Here is an 18,361-nt window from a genome sequence, read left to right as displayed (position 1 = left end):
ATTCCCCTTGAGTAGCTGTGAAAATGCCATATTTTTTCCTATAAGATTGATTCATCACAGAAGGTTATAATTTTTCCAGTGTAGGCTCTGGGAGGGTTGCTCAACAACTTGCCATGCTGTCAGATCAAAATGTGACTAAAACCAAATTACATATCAGACTCTTATTTAATAGAGTGATGGCAATTGTAGGTTAAATTGTTTTAAACAGATTGTGCTTTTGTGATGTTAAAGCACATCATATGTGTTATCTTCTGGATTACTCTCGGAAAGTGCTGATAGAAAAATCATAAAATGGGAAGGGAAAGTTTATAGGGCCAAGATAGAATCATTATAGGTGTTATGTGAAATGATAAGGATTAGTCACTGACTGCTTTCTGTGTTTATTGGCTTGTTGCTTTTAGAACTGCCCTTTAATTATTACCCTAATTACCACTTTACCCTTAATTTGAAGTGATTTAAGGATTGATGCCAGCACACACCTCCTCCTCAGCCAAAATATCTCTGAGTACAGCAGAGCAGCGTGAGGAAATCCCTTCAGCTGCCAGCGAGTGAAAAATGTACTGGGAGAGCAACAAACTGGGGCTGGGGGTCCCTAAATCCAACTGGCTCCCCTAAAACCAGGGCTGGAATTCCCAAAACTGGGGCTGTGATCCCCCTAAATCTGACTGGGGGTCCCCAAACTGGGCCCAGGGTCCCCACAAACTGGGGCTGGAGTCTCTCAAAACCGGGGCTTGGGGGTCTCGCTAAATCCAAACGGGCTCCTCCCCAAAGTCGAGCTTGGGTACCCCTAAACCAGGCTGGGGAATCCTCCAGAACTGTGGCTGGGGTCCCCCAAATGCCGCTAGATCTCCTCAAACCGGGGCTGGGGTCCCTCTACGTCTGATTAGGTGTTCCCGAACCGGGGCAGGGTCCTCCTCAATCCGACCTAGTTCTCCAAACCGAGGCTGGGGGACCCCAAAACTAGAGCTGGGTCCCCAATATCTAAGTAGCGGTCCCCAAACCGGGGCAGGGTCCCCCTAAACTACACTTGGTTCCCCCCCCAAACCGAGCCCTGGGGGTGCCCCCCTCGCTGTGGGGCCGTGAGGGGGTCCCGGAGCCGCCACGGCCGCGCATGCGCAGGCGGCGCTGCCCGCCGGGGGGCGTGGCCGCAGCCCCCGGCCCAGGAGGGAGGCGGCGGGAGCAAGATGGCGGCGCGAGTGCTGCTGCGGGGGAGCCTGGCGGGAGCGCCCGCCGTGCCGCGCCTGCAGCCCGGCGCCGGGCTGACCCTCAGGTGAGCCCTGAGGGGGCGAGGCGGGCGGGACGGGGCCGCCGGGGGAAGCTGCACGCGGAGCCGGCGCCGCCCGAGCCACCCGGCGCCCCGCCGCGCAGAGCGTCCCCTTGCCAGGCTGGAAATGGCGCCCCGCTCGCGGGGCAGCGGCCGGGCCCGGGGCGGGGAGAGCGAGGCGGCGGGGTGTCCCTCAAGGTCACGGGCCGCAAGGCCGGCCCCTTCCTTCCCTCCTCCCAGTCCGCCCCTGGGTGGGAGCGTGGCCGCGCCGCTGACCCGCCGGGCGAGGCGGCCGCCGGTGCCCGGGCTCGGGGCAGCGAGAGCCGTTCCCTGCACCGCCGCCTCAGCCCCGCATGGACACCGCGCACGGAGCAGGCACCCCGCGGCTGTCGGGGCATCCAGCCGCCCTGTGCCCGGCGTTTAAATACCTGGGTGCTCGCACCGAGCTGTCCCTCCAGGATCAGGGCGTGCGGCCGCTCCGCATCGCAACTCCTCCGAGCAACAGGGTGCGCAGCCAGCGGCGGATCCTGTCAGCGTGCACAGCCCAAAATCCGCGTTCGCCCAGGGCTGGGCTGCGTGGCTGCACATCCCCACATCTTCCTGCCTTCACCTTTCACGGCCGCTCGTAGGATCCCCTTGGGAGTCACGGCTGGTGTTTCCGCGTTGCCGTGGGAGCTGGGATCTGCGCCCCTCTCCCGGTGCCAGGGCACACAGAGAGGCACATCCCACAAGTTTTGGGGTGCAGAGATTGGCATTTCTGTGTGCAGCGGTGCCCGAGGTGCTCACACACACACACACAGCTCCTGGGGCGCCTCTCAGGTGTAGGAAGCAGGCACAGGGTGATGGAAACACGGGAATTCCCAAGCTGCGATGGATCTACACAGTTTTTCCTCCCTTTCTTTGAAACACGGAAAGCTGCTGCTTCAAGCCTCAGAACAGGCAAGACTAAAAGCATCCCTGCAAGCAGCTGTTCAGGGAATATGTTGTGAGGTTTACCTGCATGTTTTGGGGTTATTTTAGTTTCAAATAAACTTTGTGTAGACCACAGATCAAAAACTGTCAAAGATAGACAAGTTTTTCTTACTCTTCCAGGCAGATTTGGATTATCACAAAATCTAAATATTGACCTGGTGTGTCCCACCCAGGTTATATTTTGTGCTAAAGCAGGAGCTAAGTGTAAAGAAGTGTTTTCCCTTACATTTTTAATCTAATCTAAGCAAGCTATTCAGTGTTAGCATTTGTGTTCAGAGCCCAACCTTTGCAGCAAGAAAGCAAAACCCACAGTTAATATTTGCACCTTGACAGCTTGCTCCCAAAGACAAGTTGATGCTCACAGCTGTTGAAAGACCTGAATTCAGTCCCTGTTCCTCCAAAAAATTGAGGCAGTGATCAGTTCAAGGCTTCTTGGTTCAGTGGTATTTTAGGATATTGATTAAAAATCAGGCCCTCGAATCTCAGTTTGGGTGCAGTGAACATCTGCTTTAATAAACTCAGCTGTTACCTTTGTTCTGTGTGAGGTGTATATTTAGTTGTGATTTGTTAATCAGTGCTCATGAGGAGCTTTACAGCTGCTGGGGAAAAGATTTTCCATAAATGTAAAGTATTACTCATGTCATTGTTTTGAAAATTAACCATACCTTCAGTTTTAGGTGCAGTTGAACGTTCAAGTCATGAGATTCTCCTAATAGCAAAGAAATTTGCTTTTCAGAGTTAGCCCTGTAGCTCCAGCTTACTCCTGCTTCTGCTGCTATGTTCACAAAAAAGCATCAGAATTATTTCTCTTTCCTCTTCAAAGTTTGCTGCAAACAATGATCCTTGTAGATGAGTTTTCTAAATATTACTTCGCTAACTTTGTTGAATAAAGGGGAGGGAGTGGTTTAAAATGAGAGTTTACAGCTCTGAGTATTGCAGGAGTGGGCTTGCCTTCTGCCTCCTGGAGCCAGTGAGGGCTTAATCTGAGGGAGCTTTTGAAAACAAAACTTGAATTTCTGAGGTGGGGTTCAGCCCTGTGCTCAGAGCTCAGAGAAAGCTCCACTCCAGCAGCAGCCTTATCGTGGAATGCCCTTCAAATGCCTGCCCTCAGGAATAGCTGCTTGGCTTCCAGCACAGCCACATGTCTGTGTGTGTGCCCAGAGCAAGGAAGGCACCGTTTTCAATAAACACCAAGATTTGGACATTATTTCTTCCTGCTGAAGGTCATCTCAGCTGTGGTTGTTGTTTCTCTGCTGTGAAATACTTTCCCTCTCCTCCATCCTGCTCCCATGTGCAGAACCAGGTCATTATGTTCTTTTCTGACACTGGGAATAAAAAGTGGATTGTTGTAAAAAACTGCTTTTGTGTAATACAGGTGTGTCCAGGGGGATATTTTCCCAAAGGAAATTGAGATTTTATTTTCCTTTTTTTTTTTCCTGGTAGAAAGCTTTGGGCTGGAGGTCCAGCTGTGTTCTGGATCCACAAGTCAGTAACTAAGGGTGAAACGTTGACATCTGAGATAGGAAAAGGCTGAGATTTCCAGCTTAGAAGTAAATATATGTGGTATAAATACCACATTTAACATTTTAGTATTTCAGGAAAAGCTTGTGACAGAATTAATTTTCTTCACTGTGGCTACTGTGAGGCTGTCAAAAGAAGGCAAATTGAAGGAAGAGAAAGAAGCAAAAACCATTTGAGCTTCTCAGAGATTGTGGAGGATCAGTTAAATGCATCAGATTCCTTGTTCTGCTCATCTGGAAAAGAGGAATAATTCCTTTAACACATCCATTTAAAAAGCACAGTTATCCCTTGGTCTGTGTGCTCTGATGTGAAGGGAGGTGACACTATTTTGAAAGTGTACTTGGAGAAGCTGGATAAAGATTAGATAAGAGAAGACAGTGAAAATCTTGTGTTTTGAGGCAAGGAAACGTGGATGTTGTGCAGAGAGCCTGGCTGTGTCCCTACGTGGTGCTGGAATCTGGAATTGAAATATTTCCTGGCTGGTTGTTTCCTACCACTCATCTTCTTTCCCAGATTAGTCTTTCATGCTATTTTTCCTCTTGAAAGACATTTCCCTTTCCCTTTTGTAGAGCTGTCTTTAAGCAGCACAGAACATATGGCAGTTCCTCTCCCTTTTACACTGTGCAGTTTTCCTTCTGCACGTTTTTTGCTCTTTTTCACTCCTGACTGTTTACACCAGGCCAGACCCAGCCCTGGGCAGAGACAGTGGGTTAAAAAGAGGATAAATGGGCAGCAGAAGGAGCCATTGCACAGGGAATAACCATGGGTAATGTGCATTGTGGGAAATGGATTTGTAGAGAATTTTTAAAGTTTCATAGAAGATTTTATGTAGATTAATTGTTATAGTGACAATGTTAGTAATATAACTTGTGTACTTCTCTGTGCACAGCAAATGATGAACAAGGCCACCAAAGAAGTTTTTTCTGTTCAAGAGAGAGGGGAAAATGTGGGAAATGGATTTGTAGAGAATTCTCAAAGCCTGGCAGAAAGCTCACACAGTGTGCATCTGTATGCAAACTTGGAGATAAAAAATACTGACTTAGAAATGCCATAAAATGGAACAGACATTGTTGAGAGAGAAATAGAACTGGAAACAAGTTTCAAAGGATGGCCTTGCAAATCAGACTGGATACTTTGGAGAAATAGAACTGTGAAAGAGGCACTGTAGTGGGACCCACGAGGGGTAACTTTAGATCATTGGTTTAAGGCATCTACAGCATGGTGTGGCTAAAGCTGACAGGCCAAGAAACTTAATAAAAATTTTATAATATTTATATGTAATTATAATGTAATTAAGCTTATAATGTATTGTAATTAAACAATAGTTCGCTTCTGATCGTGATAGCGTGAATTATAACATCATATAACATTATATTATATCTTAATTATATATTATCATTATGTAATTAATTATAACATCATATTATAACATATTGTCTCTTCATATGAGACAGAAAACAAAATAAAAGTCTTTAAAACATCTCTCAGTTCCCCCATCTCTGGGTAAAAAAAGAACATAATCCCACAGTGGATAACTGTCTGTAAAATTATTATCTCTAATGTCTAGTGAAATAATATAATAATGTCATTATATTATATTAATTATATAATATATGTTATATTATATTATATTATATTATATTATATTATATTAATAATATATCATAATATGCAATATAATGAATATATTATATTACTAACGATAGCGTGAATTATAACATCATATAACATTATATTATATCTTAATTATATATTATCATTATGTAATTAATTATAACATCATATTATAACATATTGTCTCTTCATATGAGACAGAAAACAAAATAAAAGTCTTTAAAACATCTCTCAGTTCCCCCATCTCTGGGTAAAAAAAGAACATAATCCCACAGTGGATAACTGTCTGTAAAATTATTATCTCTAATGTCTAGTGAAATAATATAATAATGTCATTATATTATATTAATTATATAATATATGTTATATTACATTATATTATATTATATTATATTAATAATATATCATAATATGCAATATAATGAATATATTATATTACTAACGTACATAGTTAATTATAATTAATTTTAATTAGAATTCTTGATAATATTAATATATTAATATTATATAGTGATTATATATAATATATATTATGTAATAATATAATTTAGTATAATATAATATGTAGTATAATATAATGCAATATAATGTAATGTAAGAATATCTAGTGAAACAATAAATCTCAGTGGGGATGAGGCCTCTTTGCCTTGCTGGGAGAGGCTGGCTGGGAGGTTTCAGCAGTGTGTAAGTGTCCCATGTGCCATTACAGTTTCTGGCTGTGCTGTGATAATTCCCATGCAGTTCCCAGGAATGTCCTGCCTGGTGCTCAGGGCTGTCCTTGTTCCCTGCAGGGGGCTGGGCTCCTCGGCCCGCAGCGCCCGCGAGGACAGCTGGTTAAAATCCCTCTTTGTGCGCAAGGTGGATCCCAGGAAAGATGCTCACTCCAACCTCCTGGCCAAAAGAGAGACCAGCAGCCTGTCCAAACTGCAGTGTGAGTGATGGCTGTGTGCTCACAGCACCACTGCTCCCTCTGTCCCTCTGTCCCTGCCTGTCCAAACTGCAGTGTGAGTGATGGCTCTGTGCTCCCTCTGTCCCTGTCCAAACTGCAGTGTGAGTGATGGCTCTGTGCTCCCTCTGTCCCTGTCCAAACTGCAGTGTGAGTGATGGCTCTGTGCTCCCTCTGTCCCTGTCCAAACTGCAGTGTGAGTGATGGCTCTGTGCTCCCTCTGTCCCTGTCCAAACTGCAGTGTGAGTGATGGCTCTGTGCTCCCTCTGTCCCTGTCCAAACTGCAGTGTGAGTGATGGCTCTGTGCTCCCTCTGTCCCTGTCCAAACTGCAGTGTGAGTGATGGCTCTGTGCTCCCTCTGTCCCTGTCCAAACTGCAGTGTGAGTGATGGCTCTGTGCTCCCTCTGTCCCTGTCCAAACTGCAGTGTGAGTGATGGCTCTGTGCTCCCTCTGTCCCTGTCCAAACTGCAGTGTGAGTGATGGCTCTGTGCTCCCTCTGTCCCTGTCCAAACTGCAGTGTGAGTGATGGCTCTGTGCTCCCTCTGTCCCTGTCCAAACTGCAGTGTGAGTGATGGCTCTGTGCTCCCTCTGTCCCTGTCCAAACTGCAGTGTGAGTGATGGCTCTGTGCTCCCTCTGTCCCTGTCCAAACTGCAGTGTGAGTGATGGCTCTGTGCTCCCTCTGTCCCTGTCCAAACTGCAGTGTGAGTGATGGCTCTGTGCTCCCTCTGTCCCTGTCCAAACTGCAGTGTGAGTGATGGCTCTGTGCTCCCTCTGTCCCTGTCCAAACTGCAGTGTGAGTGATGGCTGTGTCCTCACTGCACCACTGCTCCCTCTGTCCCTGCCTGCCTCATGGCCCTCTTGTTGTTGTTACAGTTCACAATGTCAAACCTGAATGTCTAGAGGCCTACAACAAGCTCTGGTAAGTGTGTGAGTTCTCTTTTTACCTTTTAGCCATGTTGATTTGGCAGATACTGTAGTTATATCTGAGTTACGTAGAGAGGAGGTGACAAAAATTCTGCTTTTTTAGGATTTGGTATTAACTAGATCCTATGAAATAGCAAAAAGTCCTGTACTCAGTTCACCCCACCTCGCTCTTGGCATTGCCATTTCCTGAGCTGCAGTTGAGGATGATTCCTGTCATGAGAGCTTTGGTGACATTTGCTGGAGCAGCTCTCCCCCTTCCCTGAGCAATCTTAAAGTTCTGATTCCTGCAGGGAGAGGTGGAATGTTGGCATTCCCACTGCAGCTGCCAGGTTGAGGATGGCTTTTGTCTGCACACTGGAAGGAAGGAGAGATCACTGCTAAATTAAACTACTCCAGTGTTAAACTCAGATGTTAAAAAGCCAGGGGTTGATTTCCTCTCAGCTCATTTGGATCCCTGTGTACCAGTCCTGTTGCTGAGCTGCTCCCAAGGAGTTACACAAACCCTTGGATGGGGTCTCTGCATTGGGGTGATTCCCTCCAGAGGGAGCAGTACTGGGACAGCTTTCCCAAAAAGTTACAGCTTTAGAACACGTGGGAATTACTCCCATTTGAAATTGGCTGCTTTTAGAGTAAAACTGCAGAAATATTACTCCTTTTCTTCCTCCACAATCCCCCCTCTGGAGCCCTGAAAGAACTGTGTGTTTAAATGTGGGGCTGGAGTGAGCCTGGCAGCCAGCAGTGCTTTTCTCACTGACAATAAAAACATTCTCAGCATAATGACACCTTTCTGCAACCAGCTTTGGTGTGTGAGCACAGCAGCTGGGCTGGAGGGAGGGGAGGAAGTCCCAGCTCCCAGTTCATGTCCTCAGCTCCTCCTGGGTCGCTGCACAGCTCATCTGTCACCTCTGTGTTGGGCTGGATAGCCCAGAACTGTTCTCCCTGCTGTAGAAGCATAAAAAGCCACTAGAATAACATTCAATCAAGGTATTTTTAGCTTTTTTTGTTTAAAAAATAGATACACAGTAAAGGACAATTAGCATTCAGCCAGCTTGCTGTTTAAAAGCTGAATATAAACATGTCCAATTATGCAAGACAGGAAATCACTTCTCTGCAGTATTTCATGAGCTGCCTGAATGTTGAGTGAGAGCAGAGATTTCTGTTTTCAAGGAAAGAGACAAACAGCAAAGAAAGAAACTGCTGACAGCAGTCAGATGAAATATCTGTGGTAAGATTGATTCTTTCCAAAGCAAATTGAAATATTTCAGGCAAGGAGACAACTTGAATAAAGTAATAAACAAAATTAAGCCTCTCTGAACTTCCCTCCTGCCTCTCCCTAAAGAAAAAAAAAGAACAGGTTAATTCTGTATCAAATCAAAATGAGGATTAGCCATCAGGTATTAATAAATAATGTAAAGAAGACAATTACAAGAATATTTCGTTAATCACTTTGGTTAAGGAGCCCTTCTGAAGAATTAGGGACAGGTTTTTTAAAAAGCTGTTCTGTGGGCATTTTTTTCTCTTAATTTTCAACAATATATGGTAGAATTGTGCAATAATTTCCCATTCCTCTTCAAAGCTGCCTTTCCAGGATCTCATTGTGCTTTGCAAAAATGAACTGGTGGTGAAACATCCTTGGGAATATCCTTGGAGAGTCATTTTATCATATTATTTACACTGGCTGGTGAGAAAATGTCGAGGTACAAATTGGTAATGAGATTTGCTCAAGGTTGTCTGGAAAGTCAGTGGCAGAATCCAGAGGAAAACTCATCTCTAATGACTCCCAGCCCCAGCCCAGCCTACTTTTTATTCCTTGATGCTGTGCAGAGACTCTGCCTGTGAGCCAAACTGAGCAAGAAGGGTAATTATTCAGGGAAAAATAGAAAAGGCAGAGTTCAACCAGACTAATTGACTTATTCATCAAGGCACAGGGCAGGGAAAGCTGTTTTGACTGAGTCAGCAATCAGCAAAACTTAATTTCCTCATGCTAATATGGGCCACTTCTGAAGTTTGAAAGAGTGTTAGAAATCCTGGGAAGAGTCAGACAGGAATTGTGTGTTGGAGGTATTTTGAAGGCAGTCCCACTGTTCATTAGTGGGTGAGCTGCTCAAAGTAAGAGCAGTTTCTGAAAGCAAAAAGCAATACTGTGAGCTACAGCCATTATTTAATTTATCAAATTGTTTTTATTCATTCAGCTCAGCAGTTGTAACTGGTTTAGAAGAGTGTGCTTTCATATTTCTGATTTCTCCCCCCTTGAGGGGAGCTTTTCCTCAAGCAAAGAAAAGCTCTTCCTCAAGCAAAGAAAAGCTTTTCCTCAAACAAATCACCCATGTAGGCTGAGATTTCAGTGAGATATCCTGATATTTGTTTTCCTGATGTGTTGGATAACCTTTTAGACAGACATAATTATTTAGATACATCTAATTTACTGCATCCAAAGATGCAGTAAATGTTATATATTATAGAAATGTTACAGATCTTTGTTATAGATTTCTAAAAAAATGGTAACACTCACCTTAATTCTCTGTGGGGATGTATCCACCTTCCCCCTGCGTAGCAGAATTTGCTATTTCAGCTTTCTCCTCTGCAAAATAAACCTTGTGAATGTTCCTAGCATGCTGCTGTGTTGTACATTGATCAACTGTGGCCTCCCTGAAGGCAATGCAACCCAGTGTCTGTGTGTTCCTTGTTTTCAAGTCAAGAGGTGCTGCCAAAGATTCATGAAGAAAAACACTACCCTTGTGCTCTGGTGGGGACTTGGAACACGTGGTACGGAGAGCAGGATCAGGCTGGTAGGAGATAGAAGTACAACCAATGTAAACCCATGTGCTTGGCAGGTTTTCTTCTTTTTTAAATCATCTCTGTTGGCACCCAACCCCCTGTGTGCAGTGAGGGGGTGTGTGCATCACTCCTCAGCTGTCTTAAATGTGCACTGCTTGCTTTTTGTGCTGGGCTGGACAGCAGAGCCTTCATTCCTTCAGTTTTGTCTCGTTGTTGGTGTATTTTTATGTTTTCCAGATGGTGATGGTTGGTAAAATTAACAGAATTTGGGGATATGTTTGTAAAATACACTCCTGTGGGAACCTGAATATTTATGGGTGACTCTTGCAAAGCCAGAGTTTGTCCCTCCTTGGGCAGTATAAAAACTTTGCTCAGCCTTTCAGGCTGTAATTGCTGTATGATAATGAATTGCAAATCATTCCAACCCCATCTGCATTGTAAACTTCACATTAAACTTTACTGGGGGAAAGTAAAAATCTTTCTGTTCATGTTCATACAAGGATACTGCCTAACTATGAAAACAAACTGGAACTAGACATGACTGAAGAGCTGCTGCAGAGGTAACTCCAAAGAGCCCAGTGTAGAGAGAAAACCTGAAAAATGCCCAGGGAATTGGAAGGAATGGGAAGCCACAGACCCAAATCCACAGAGGTTCTGTGAGAGCTGTGCCAGGCTCAGTGCTGGGGCTTCCTAATTAAAAAATAAACTGCACACATCAGTTCTCCCTGCACTGCCAGCATATTGCAATATTGACACTGAACAAATGCAGAGAATTAACAGCAGATGAACCAAACAATGTCTGAGACCAGCCCTGGAAGTCGAAGGGGAATTGGGGAATGAGGACAATTGAAATGGGAATTCCTCAGGCAAGTCCCAGTGGCTGCTTTTGGAACAGGTGAACACAGGCTGGATCTGTCACTGCATCCCCAGCCTGCCTTGCAAATGTTCTTGCAACACTGGAATGAAGCAGATTGTGGGGTTTGACTTGTTATTGTATTATTTACACTGGCTAGTGAGAAAATGTCAACATAATGAGAAAATGAACAATAATAATGAATTATTATTGTTCAGTGCTGCGTTTAATATCAGGTGGATCCATCAGATCTGCCCTGGGGGTGAGGCAGCAGGAGCAGGAGGAGAAATCTGCTCTCATCAGCCTCCTTTGCTCTCTTGGAAAAGGCACAGAGCTGCTTAAGAGGGCAGAAAATTGTTTTTATTTTTCTGTGAGGTGAAATTATTGCCTTGCTATACTAAATACTTGTAAATACAGCTTTCTGTGATTTATTAAAGGGGTTTATTCTGATTGATTAAAGAAGGAATGCCTTGGAAAAAAATTAGATACAAACATAGATACTGGAATTGTTTTTATAGGGGAAATCCCAGCAAATATTCAGTTTTCTTCTGCTTTTACTCATGTTGAGCTCAGAAATAACATTTGCATCGTTTTTCATGTCCTACAGAAAGTGTCTTGCTTGTGTGCTGGAGTAATTTACTGAACTGAAAATCTGCCCCTCTGCTGCTCTTAGATGAAATTGGTACAAAGCACATTTTTGGAGCTAAGTCATCCTCTTCAGCTGAATCTTAATTTCAATAACAGTCATGACAAGTCATCACATCTTACTAGCATGGCAACAAAAAGTCCTTTCAGAAATTTCCCTCAGAGTAAATTTCAAAATTTTCCAAGAGAACCCCTTTCAAAAAGCAAATTATTCCATTATCCCTAAAATAATCCAATGTGTAGTGCTTTTATTAATGAAAATCTATTTTCAAACCTGCTGCCTGGTTTCTATTTCTGTGTAATTTTGTAGTGTGAAGAGCATTTTATAGTGTGATTTTTCCGTAAGATTTACCCCTGGTCTGGGACATCCCTGAAAAAAACTGAAATTTTCTCTGTTTCAGTTCATTTGTGGAGATATGAGGGAGGTTACCCAGCTCTCAATGAGGTCATGAGCAAACTTCGTCAAAATAAGGTAAAAAATACTGATTTTGTTACTCAGAAGAGAGCAAAGAACAGGCAGAGCAAATAAAAAAAATGCACATTTAGATACCAAAGTGTCTCATCCCTTCCTGTACAAGCCCAGAAACCTCTTTGAGAAAGGATTTATTGTCACATTCTGCTTCCATTCCTGAATACTTCACCTGCAAATCCTTGGAATTCTCAGATTCACCAGAGAGAATTCAGATTCCTTTCAGAATTTCACTGTCCCACAACCCTGACAGCATTGAAAAACCCCAATCTAAGGCACATCTGGTGTGCTGCTGTTTGTTGTTGCAGAATTTGACCCATTTGCCATGTTCTGTTTTTCTGTTTTTAGGAATTCACAGAATTCCGTAAGGAGAGGGGTAACATGCTCCTGTCCCGTAAGAACCAGCTCCTGCTGGAGTTCAGCTTCTGGAATGAGCCTGTTCCCAGAGATGGCCCTAATATTTATGAACTGAGATCCTACCAACTCAGGGTAAGTCCAAATTTTATTTCTTTCTGATTTTTTAAAGCTCTGTGCTGTCCTAAAACCTCTGGAAGGTTTTTATGGCAAACAGAGCTTATCTGAAAAATCTACTTTTTATCCAAGCTGGTTTTTCTGAGTCAGGACTGCTCTCAGAGTGTGGGGTCTGAGGTGAAGGCAGGCTCCAACAAGATCCTGATGTCTGCAGGGCTGAAACCCTGTGGTTGCTTTGAGGGATGCTTCAGAGATGAGTAAGAGGTGGTAAACAGAGCAATTAAAGATTATTTTAATATTCTTTCACTGACAGGAAGGGACTGTGTTAATACAGGGTGGTTTCCAGACAGAAAGGATGTGAAAATTGTATAATATTTAGTTTTAAACTTCAGCTTTAACAGTGTGTTTTGTTTCTGCAGCCTGGAACAATGATTGAATGGGGCAATTACTGGTAAGTGTTAATTAATTAAGGTAAGTGTTGCCTTCAGCCCTGGGGTGCTGCTGGTTGAGAGGTGCAGGTGTAGAGAAAGCAGGACAGGAGGTGCCAAAGCCACCAGACCCCCAGACAAGGGGCTGCTCCTGCACTTGCACCCCTGCTCAGACAATCCTGAGACCCTCTGAGGGGAAAAAAGGAATTCTGTGCACAAACAACCCCCTGTGGTTTGGCTTTGCTTCCCAAAACCCTTTTAGTTTGCTGCAAAAACCCTGGATTTTCAGCAGAAAGCTGCTTGGGAAGAGTGGCACTTCTCCTTGGAGGCTTGGTTCATCTTTCCCAAACCACTTTCAGCTGAAATCTCGGCTCTTTGGGCTTTCAAAGTCAAGTTGCTTCTTGAAAAGCTGCTGAGCAGCATATTTGTATTTTAATATATGGGTTAGAAGCATTTGAGACAGTTTTCTATTGATTATATGCTTGTGGTTTTGCCTTATTTTTAACCAGTGTAAGCTTATTTCAATTTGCACTCACTGTCCTTGCAGTTCTAGTGGTTGATAGTTAAACTATTTGAAGTATTTTCAATTATTTGGACAAAGGTGAGGACTTAGATTTTCAGACTTGTCATTGATACTGTTTTTTCAATTACACTCATTTGAACAAATTGAATTTAGAAATTTTTTTATAAAATAGGTACATCTCTACTGGTAGAAAATTTGTTTTATAAAATATAACAAGAGAAATATTTATCTTAATTTGTGCCAAGATCTGCATGACTAAAAAGTTGTATTCCACTGCCACAAAATCTGTGGAAAATTAATGTGGAAAAGCTGACATGACTAAAACTTAAATATTTAGTTATAAAACCTGCTATGAAAGGCCACTTTACACTGTTCCAGCAATTACCTTTATCCTGAATTTGGTTGAAAAGTGATTAATACAAAATTTACTGAAGATGTAGCCTCCAATTTTGATGCATCCTAACAAGCCAGAGAGCTAAATCTTAATTACTTAGTGCTGAAAACGAGCACGGTGCAGCTTTTTTCTCACTTTTAATTGCTGAAGTGCACAACAAATGCGGTTTAACATTCCAGCTTCCCTTCCCGTCTGGTTTTTTCCCATTTTCCAGTGTTTTTTCCCTGATTTGCTGCCCAGATGTGCAGGCTCTGATGTGTCTTTGCTCCCTGCAGGGCTCGTGCCATTCGGTTCCGACAGGACAGCAATGAAGCAGTTGGGGGATTTTTCTCCCAGATTGGACAGCTCTACATGGTCCATCACCTTTGGGGTAAATTCCTCTTCTCTGCTTTCTCCTCCCACTGGGCCAACCCAGTCACTTTGCCCAGAAGGAGACATTTTTACAAAAGGCAAAGGAAATGTCTTAAAAGTTGGGGTTTAAATTTTTTTTCATTTCCCCATTTTTTATTTTCTTAATCTGCTGATTTTTAAAAAAAATTTTTGTGAGGGAAATTTATTCGTTGGGGTTTAAAGTTTTTTTCTTTCCCCATTTTTTATTTTCTTAATCTGCTGATTTTTAAAAATTTTTTTGTGAGGGAAATTTATTTTTCACCAAACAGAAAATTAATATTTCCTGTTTTGTTCTGCTTTTCCCACAGTTTCTGCTGTCCCTTTCTCATTAGGAACTCAGTGTTTGCTCTCAGTCCCACAGCCATGACCCTGCTGTCCCAGCTCATGCAGAAATCAGTTTTTTTACAGTTTCATTTCAAGCCTCACATTCACCACACATGCAGAAAGGAAAGTCAGGCATTTATTTCCATTCCTGCATGGAGGTGTTTTGGCTCTCTCTGTGCATTCATATTCATAAACACCTTAGGATTGTTTCAATTGGAAAAACAATAATTTTTTAGAAATTACTCAGTTTTTTCTTCATATCCCAAAAATGCAGAATTTTAGATTTCATGTAGAAATCTGGCAGCTTTCATGTAGAGCTGTGCCCCTGCATTATCTTACCTGTGCCCAGGCTTTTTCTCTCTTCCCCAGCTCATTCTCTTTGTGCTGCTCTGGGAGCTTTTTCTTCTGGCAGAGAACTCCTGATTTTTTTCCTTCCTGCTCTTCCCAGCCTCCTAATTCCTCCTTGGAATTCTTTTAAGGGATCTCTTCCTGTGCAGAAGGGAAAGGAGTCACTTTGTGCTTGTTTTCCCAGCTTACAAAGACCTGCAAACCAGGGAAGATATAAGGAATGCAGCGTGGCATAAACCTGGCTGGGATGAACTGGTTTATTACACAGGTAACCCATTAACTTCTCTGGAATGCTGGGGGCAGACTTTGGGCTGTGCCACCCTCTCTGCTCCTCAGCACATCCCACTGGGAGAAAAAGTTTTGGATCTCAGGGGGAAATGTGGGTCTGTGTCAGTTTTTAGTCTGTGAAGGAGCAGAGGGGTGTTGCACTGAGCTGTAAAGTGAATTTTGCAGCTGGTTGTACATGGAAAAGTTGCCCAAGTGCTAAAAAATTGCTGCATTAATACTGAATTTTTATTGCAGCATTTCTGTGGAAGAACAGTTTTATGTAAATGCTTGTCCAAAGATTTAAGGAGCCAGGAGTGAAATTTACCTTTATGTTAAATGATTACTTCTGATATTTAATGAAATGCAGGAGCCTTGTTAAATGCATTGCTGGGAAAAGGGAATTTAGACTTTGGAACAAAAAGCCAGGAGATCTTTGAGATCAAAGAAAGCTGTCACAACAAAACTCCCAGAAGTGTGCCAAGCATGTCAGATGTGGGTTCCATAGGGCACATTTCAAAGGAAGTTACACCACAAAAATGCAGGATCACTTCCATTTTGGTGAAAAGAATGGAAATATTTATCTTCAAACGAGCAGAGAGATGGTATTAAAATCATTTTTTTCTCACCACCACTGTGCTAGAGGGATGATTACTGAGTGTTCTGAACTCTGCCAGTGAAATTCAAACCTCTCTCCATTTTTTTCAGTGCCCCTTATTCAGGAGATGGAGTCCAGAATCATGATACCCTTGAAGATTTCTCCACTTCAGTAAAGTCACTGATTTTCTTGTGCCTACATAGATGAAGTGACAAGTATTTGTCTTAATTTATGGTATACACTGTATATCATAGTCTGAAATATAAAAGTACTGTATTGAGCTTATAAAAGAGACCTCTTTTCTTCAGAACCCACGACCTTCTGCTCTTAGGGGAAAAAAAAAAACAAACAACAAGACTGTGATTAAAAGGTTGGTGAATTGAAAACAAGTGCAGATCTGTGGGCCAGGTCCCCAGGGAATGTGTGACCTGCAGGATTTGAAATCTCCTGCTCCACAGGCACTGCCCAGAGCTCAGGAGCAGCATTGCTGTGAGCATTTAATGACTGCAGCTCTCCTAAACAAACGTGGGAGTGAAATGAGAAGCTCTGGAGAAATGAGAATTTCATTTCAGATTGTGAAACGAGCAGCTCTGGGGTTGCTGTGAAATCACCCCTGGCTGGTGGAGCAGGCCTGAAATCAGCAAATCTCCATCTCCAAGCAGGCAGTCATTAATTTGGGATAATCCTGTGTGGCAGGGGATGGATTTTGGACAGCAAGGGGCATTGCAGGGTCTCTGAGCACACATTTGTGTGGAACCTCCCCTTGGAATGAATCCCAGGCAGGGTGAGCCACGCTTCCCCCACAGACACTGCCTGAACACCCTGCAGGGAATCAATCCACCCCAAAGCATCTCCCTCCCCAAACAGCTCCAAAATCTGGGAAAAGGGGTTGAATTTAATAAGCAGTGCTGGTTCAGACTCAGAGGGGGGCTGCAGCCCCCGTGGCTGGGTTGGAGTGTGAAGCTGGGGTTGGCATTTCTGTGTACCATGGTGTCCAGTTCTGTTTTGGTTTCACTTTTAGGCTAGAATGTATCCACACTTTTTGGTGTCTGCAACGATGTGAACATCCTGTAAGTGACAATAATATTCTCTCTCTCTCTCTCAAGTGGCTCCAAGAATCAGTGTAACATACTGAATGTACAAATCAGTTCTGAATGTCCAGTTTGTACATTTCAAGAAGTTTTCAGGAAGAACATATCAGTCAATAAAAACCTTTTAATTTTCACTTTTTGCTGGAATCTCCTGTGTATTGCACCACTTGTGTTTTCTCTCCTCTTGCAGTGTTTAGTATGGAAAATTTAGAATATTTCAGCTTAATTAACCAATATCACAGCATTTCCCATTTTCTGCTCTCCTTCTCCAGCGTGAATTTACAGCCTCTCCATCACTTCCCATTCTGCTGAGAATTCTAGAGTATCTGAGTGCTGTGGTGATAAATACAAAACACTTTTCCTTTTGATTTTTCTCCACAAATTATGCTTCATTTTTCAAGCGTGGCTTCTGCTTTCATGAAATACACTGCACTCATCCCTCCCCTTGAATGTTCACCTTGAACAAGTCAATATTTGATCTGGTTCTTGTCTGGTTTTATATTTTCCTCCTGTTGCCAAGTGATGATGGGATTTTACTGAGTCACATTCTGTGCTGCATCAGCTTGAAGTTGCTCAGTGGGCCAAGGAAATCATTTGAGCTGATCCTCCTTGAAGTCAGCCCTGAGCACTGATACCCCCTGGGGCTGCCATTTCACCTGATTTTTGGGGCTGCTCTTCAGCTGCAGAAGGAAAAAAGGGATGCCAATATCACCTTCCAGTCCTTTTTATCTCCCCCAGATTTCTTTTGCCTGGAGAATTGTCCTTGTAACTCCCACCCAGCAGTCTCAGCCAGAGACAAACAGCAAAAAACATTTTTGGAGCTACAGGATTTTTTGTGTTCTGATGCACTCCCATGTTTTTTACCTTCACCAGGAATTAAATTCTGCCTGGCACAGCTCTTGTTGTCCAAAGACCACAAAGTTTTGCCTGGATAAGGAATCAGAGGAGTAACTGGGTGTCCTGTGGGGTGACATCACAGAGAGCAGGTCCCTCACCACTCCCAGGACCTGAATTCCCCGTGGAATTCTGAATTCCTCCTGCCCTGATGTGTCATGGATGAGCCTCCCCTCGTTCTGAGCTTCCTGCTCCTGCTCTGGCTGCCCTCAGGGACAGATAAAACAGATAAAACTCCTGATTTTACCTGCAGTTAAGCAGTTCTTGTTACAGGTAACAGTGTTGCAGGGACAGATAAAACAGATAAAACTCCTGATTTTACTAAAGCAGTTCCCGTTACAGGTAACAGTGTCAGCTCCAGTGGAAATGAGTAATGCCAATCTTTCCTTGGCTTCCCTTTACCTGAGCTTGGTTTTCCCTGGTTCTGTGAACTCTGTTGGGATTTTCCCTCTTGGTTCCATGGCTGAGTTCAAGTTTTCCTTAGGTGAGCAATCCCTGAGCATTCCTTACAGCACAACTGCTGCAGCTCAGGACTGAAGTCACTTCCCAAAGGTTGAAAACTGGGAGACAATGCTTGGAAAGGCCTCTGGCAGCTCTCAACTCTTATTCCACTGCAATGACGCAATTAAAACTCGGGTTTAATTGTCCT

General features: G+C 43.4%; 1 protein-coding gene across 2 annotated transcripts; it reads left to right on the top strand.

Annotated features, from left to right (window-relative positions):
• The first annotated feature begins 1,121 nt into the window (after positions 1 to 1,121).
• NIPSNAP2 (nipsnap homolog 2) lies at positions 1,122 to 16,952 on the top strand. 2 transcript variants are annotated; one of them, XR_005956372.1, is made up of 11 exons: positions 1,152 to 1,270; positions 6,163 to 6,302; positions 7,192 to 7,237; positions 9,937 to 10,031; positions 11,920 to 11,990; positions 12,336 to 12,476; positions 12,878 to 12,909; positions 14,079 to 14,173; positions 15,050 to 15,133; positions 15,838 to 16,097; positions 16,834 to 16,952. XR_005956372.1 is itself a non-coding variant. In XM_041482473.1 (10 exons), exons 1-10 carry the CDS (start codon positions 1,185 to 1,187, stop codon positions 15,900 to 15,902), a joined length of 855 nt encoding a protein of 284 aa, XP_041338407.1. In that variant the 5' UTR covers positions 1,122 to 1,184; the 3' UTR covers positions 15,903 to 16,952. The 2 variants fall into 2 exon arrangements, 1 of the variants encoding a protein (XP_041338407.1); XM_041482473.1 differs by having other exon boundaries at positions 1,122 to 1,270; positions 15,838 to 16,952.
• Positions 16,953 to 18,361: the final 1,409 nt, after the last annotated feature.

The sequence above is a fragment of the Pyrgilauda ruficollis genome, unplaced genomic scaffold (genome assembly GCF_017590135.1).
Source record: "Pyrgilauda ruficollis isolate IOZ18807 unplaced genomic scaffold, ASM1759013v1 scaffold59, whole genome shotgun sequence".
NCBI lineage: Eukaryota > Metazoa > Chordata > Aves > Passeriformes > Passeridae > Pyrgilauda > Pyrgilauda ruficollis.
The sequence above is the reverse complement of the archived record's forward strand: the minus strand, read 5'-3'. Positions and strand labels throughout refer to the sequence as shown.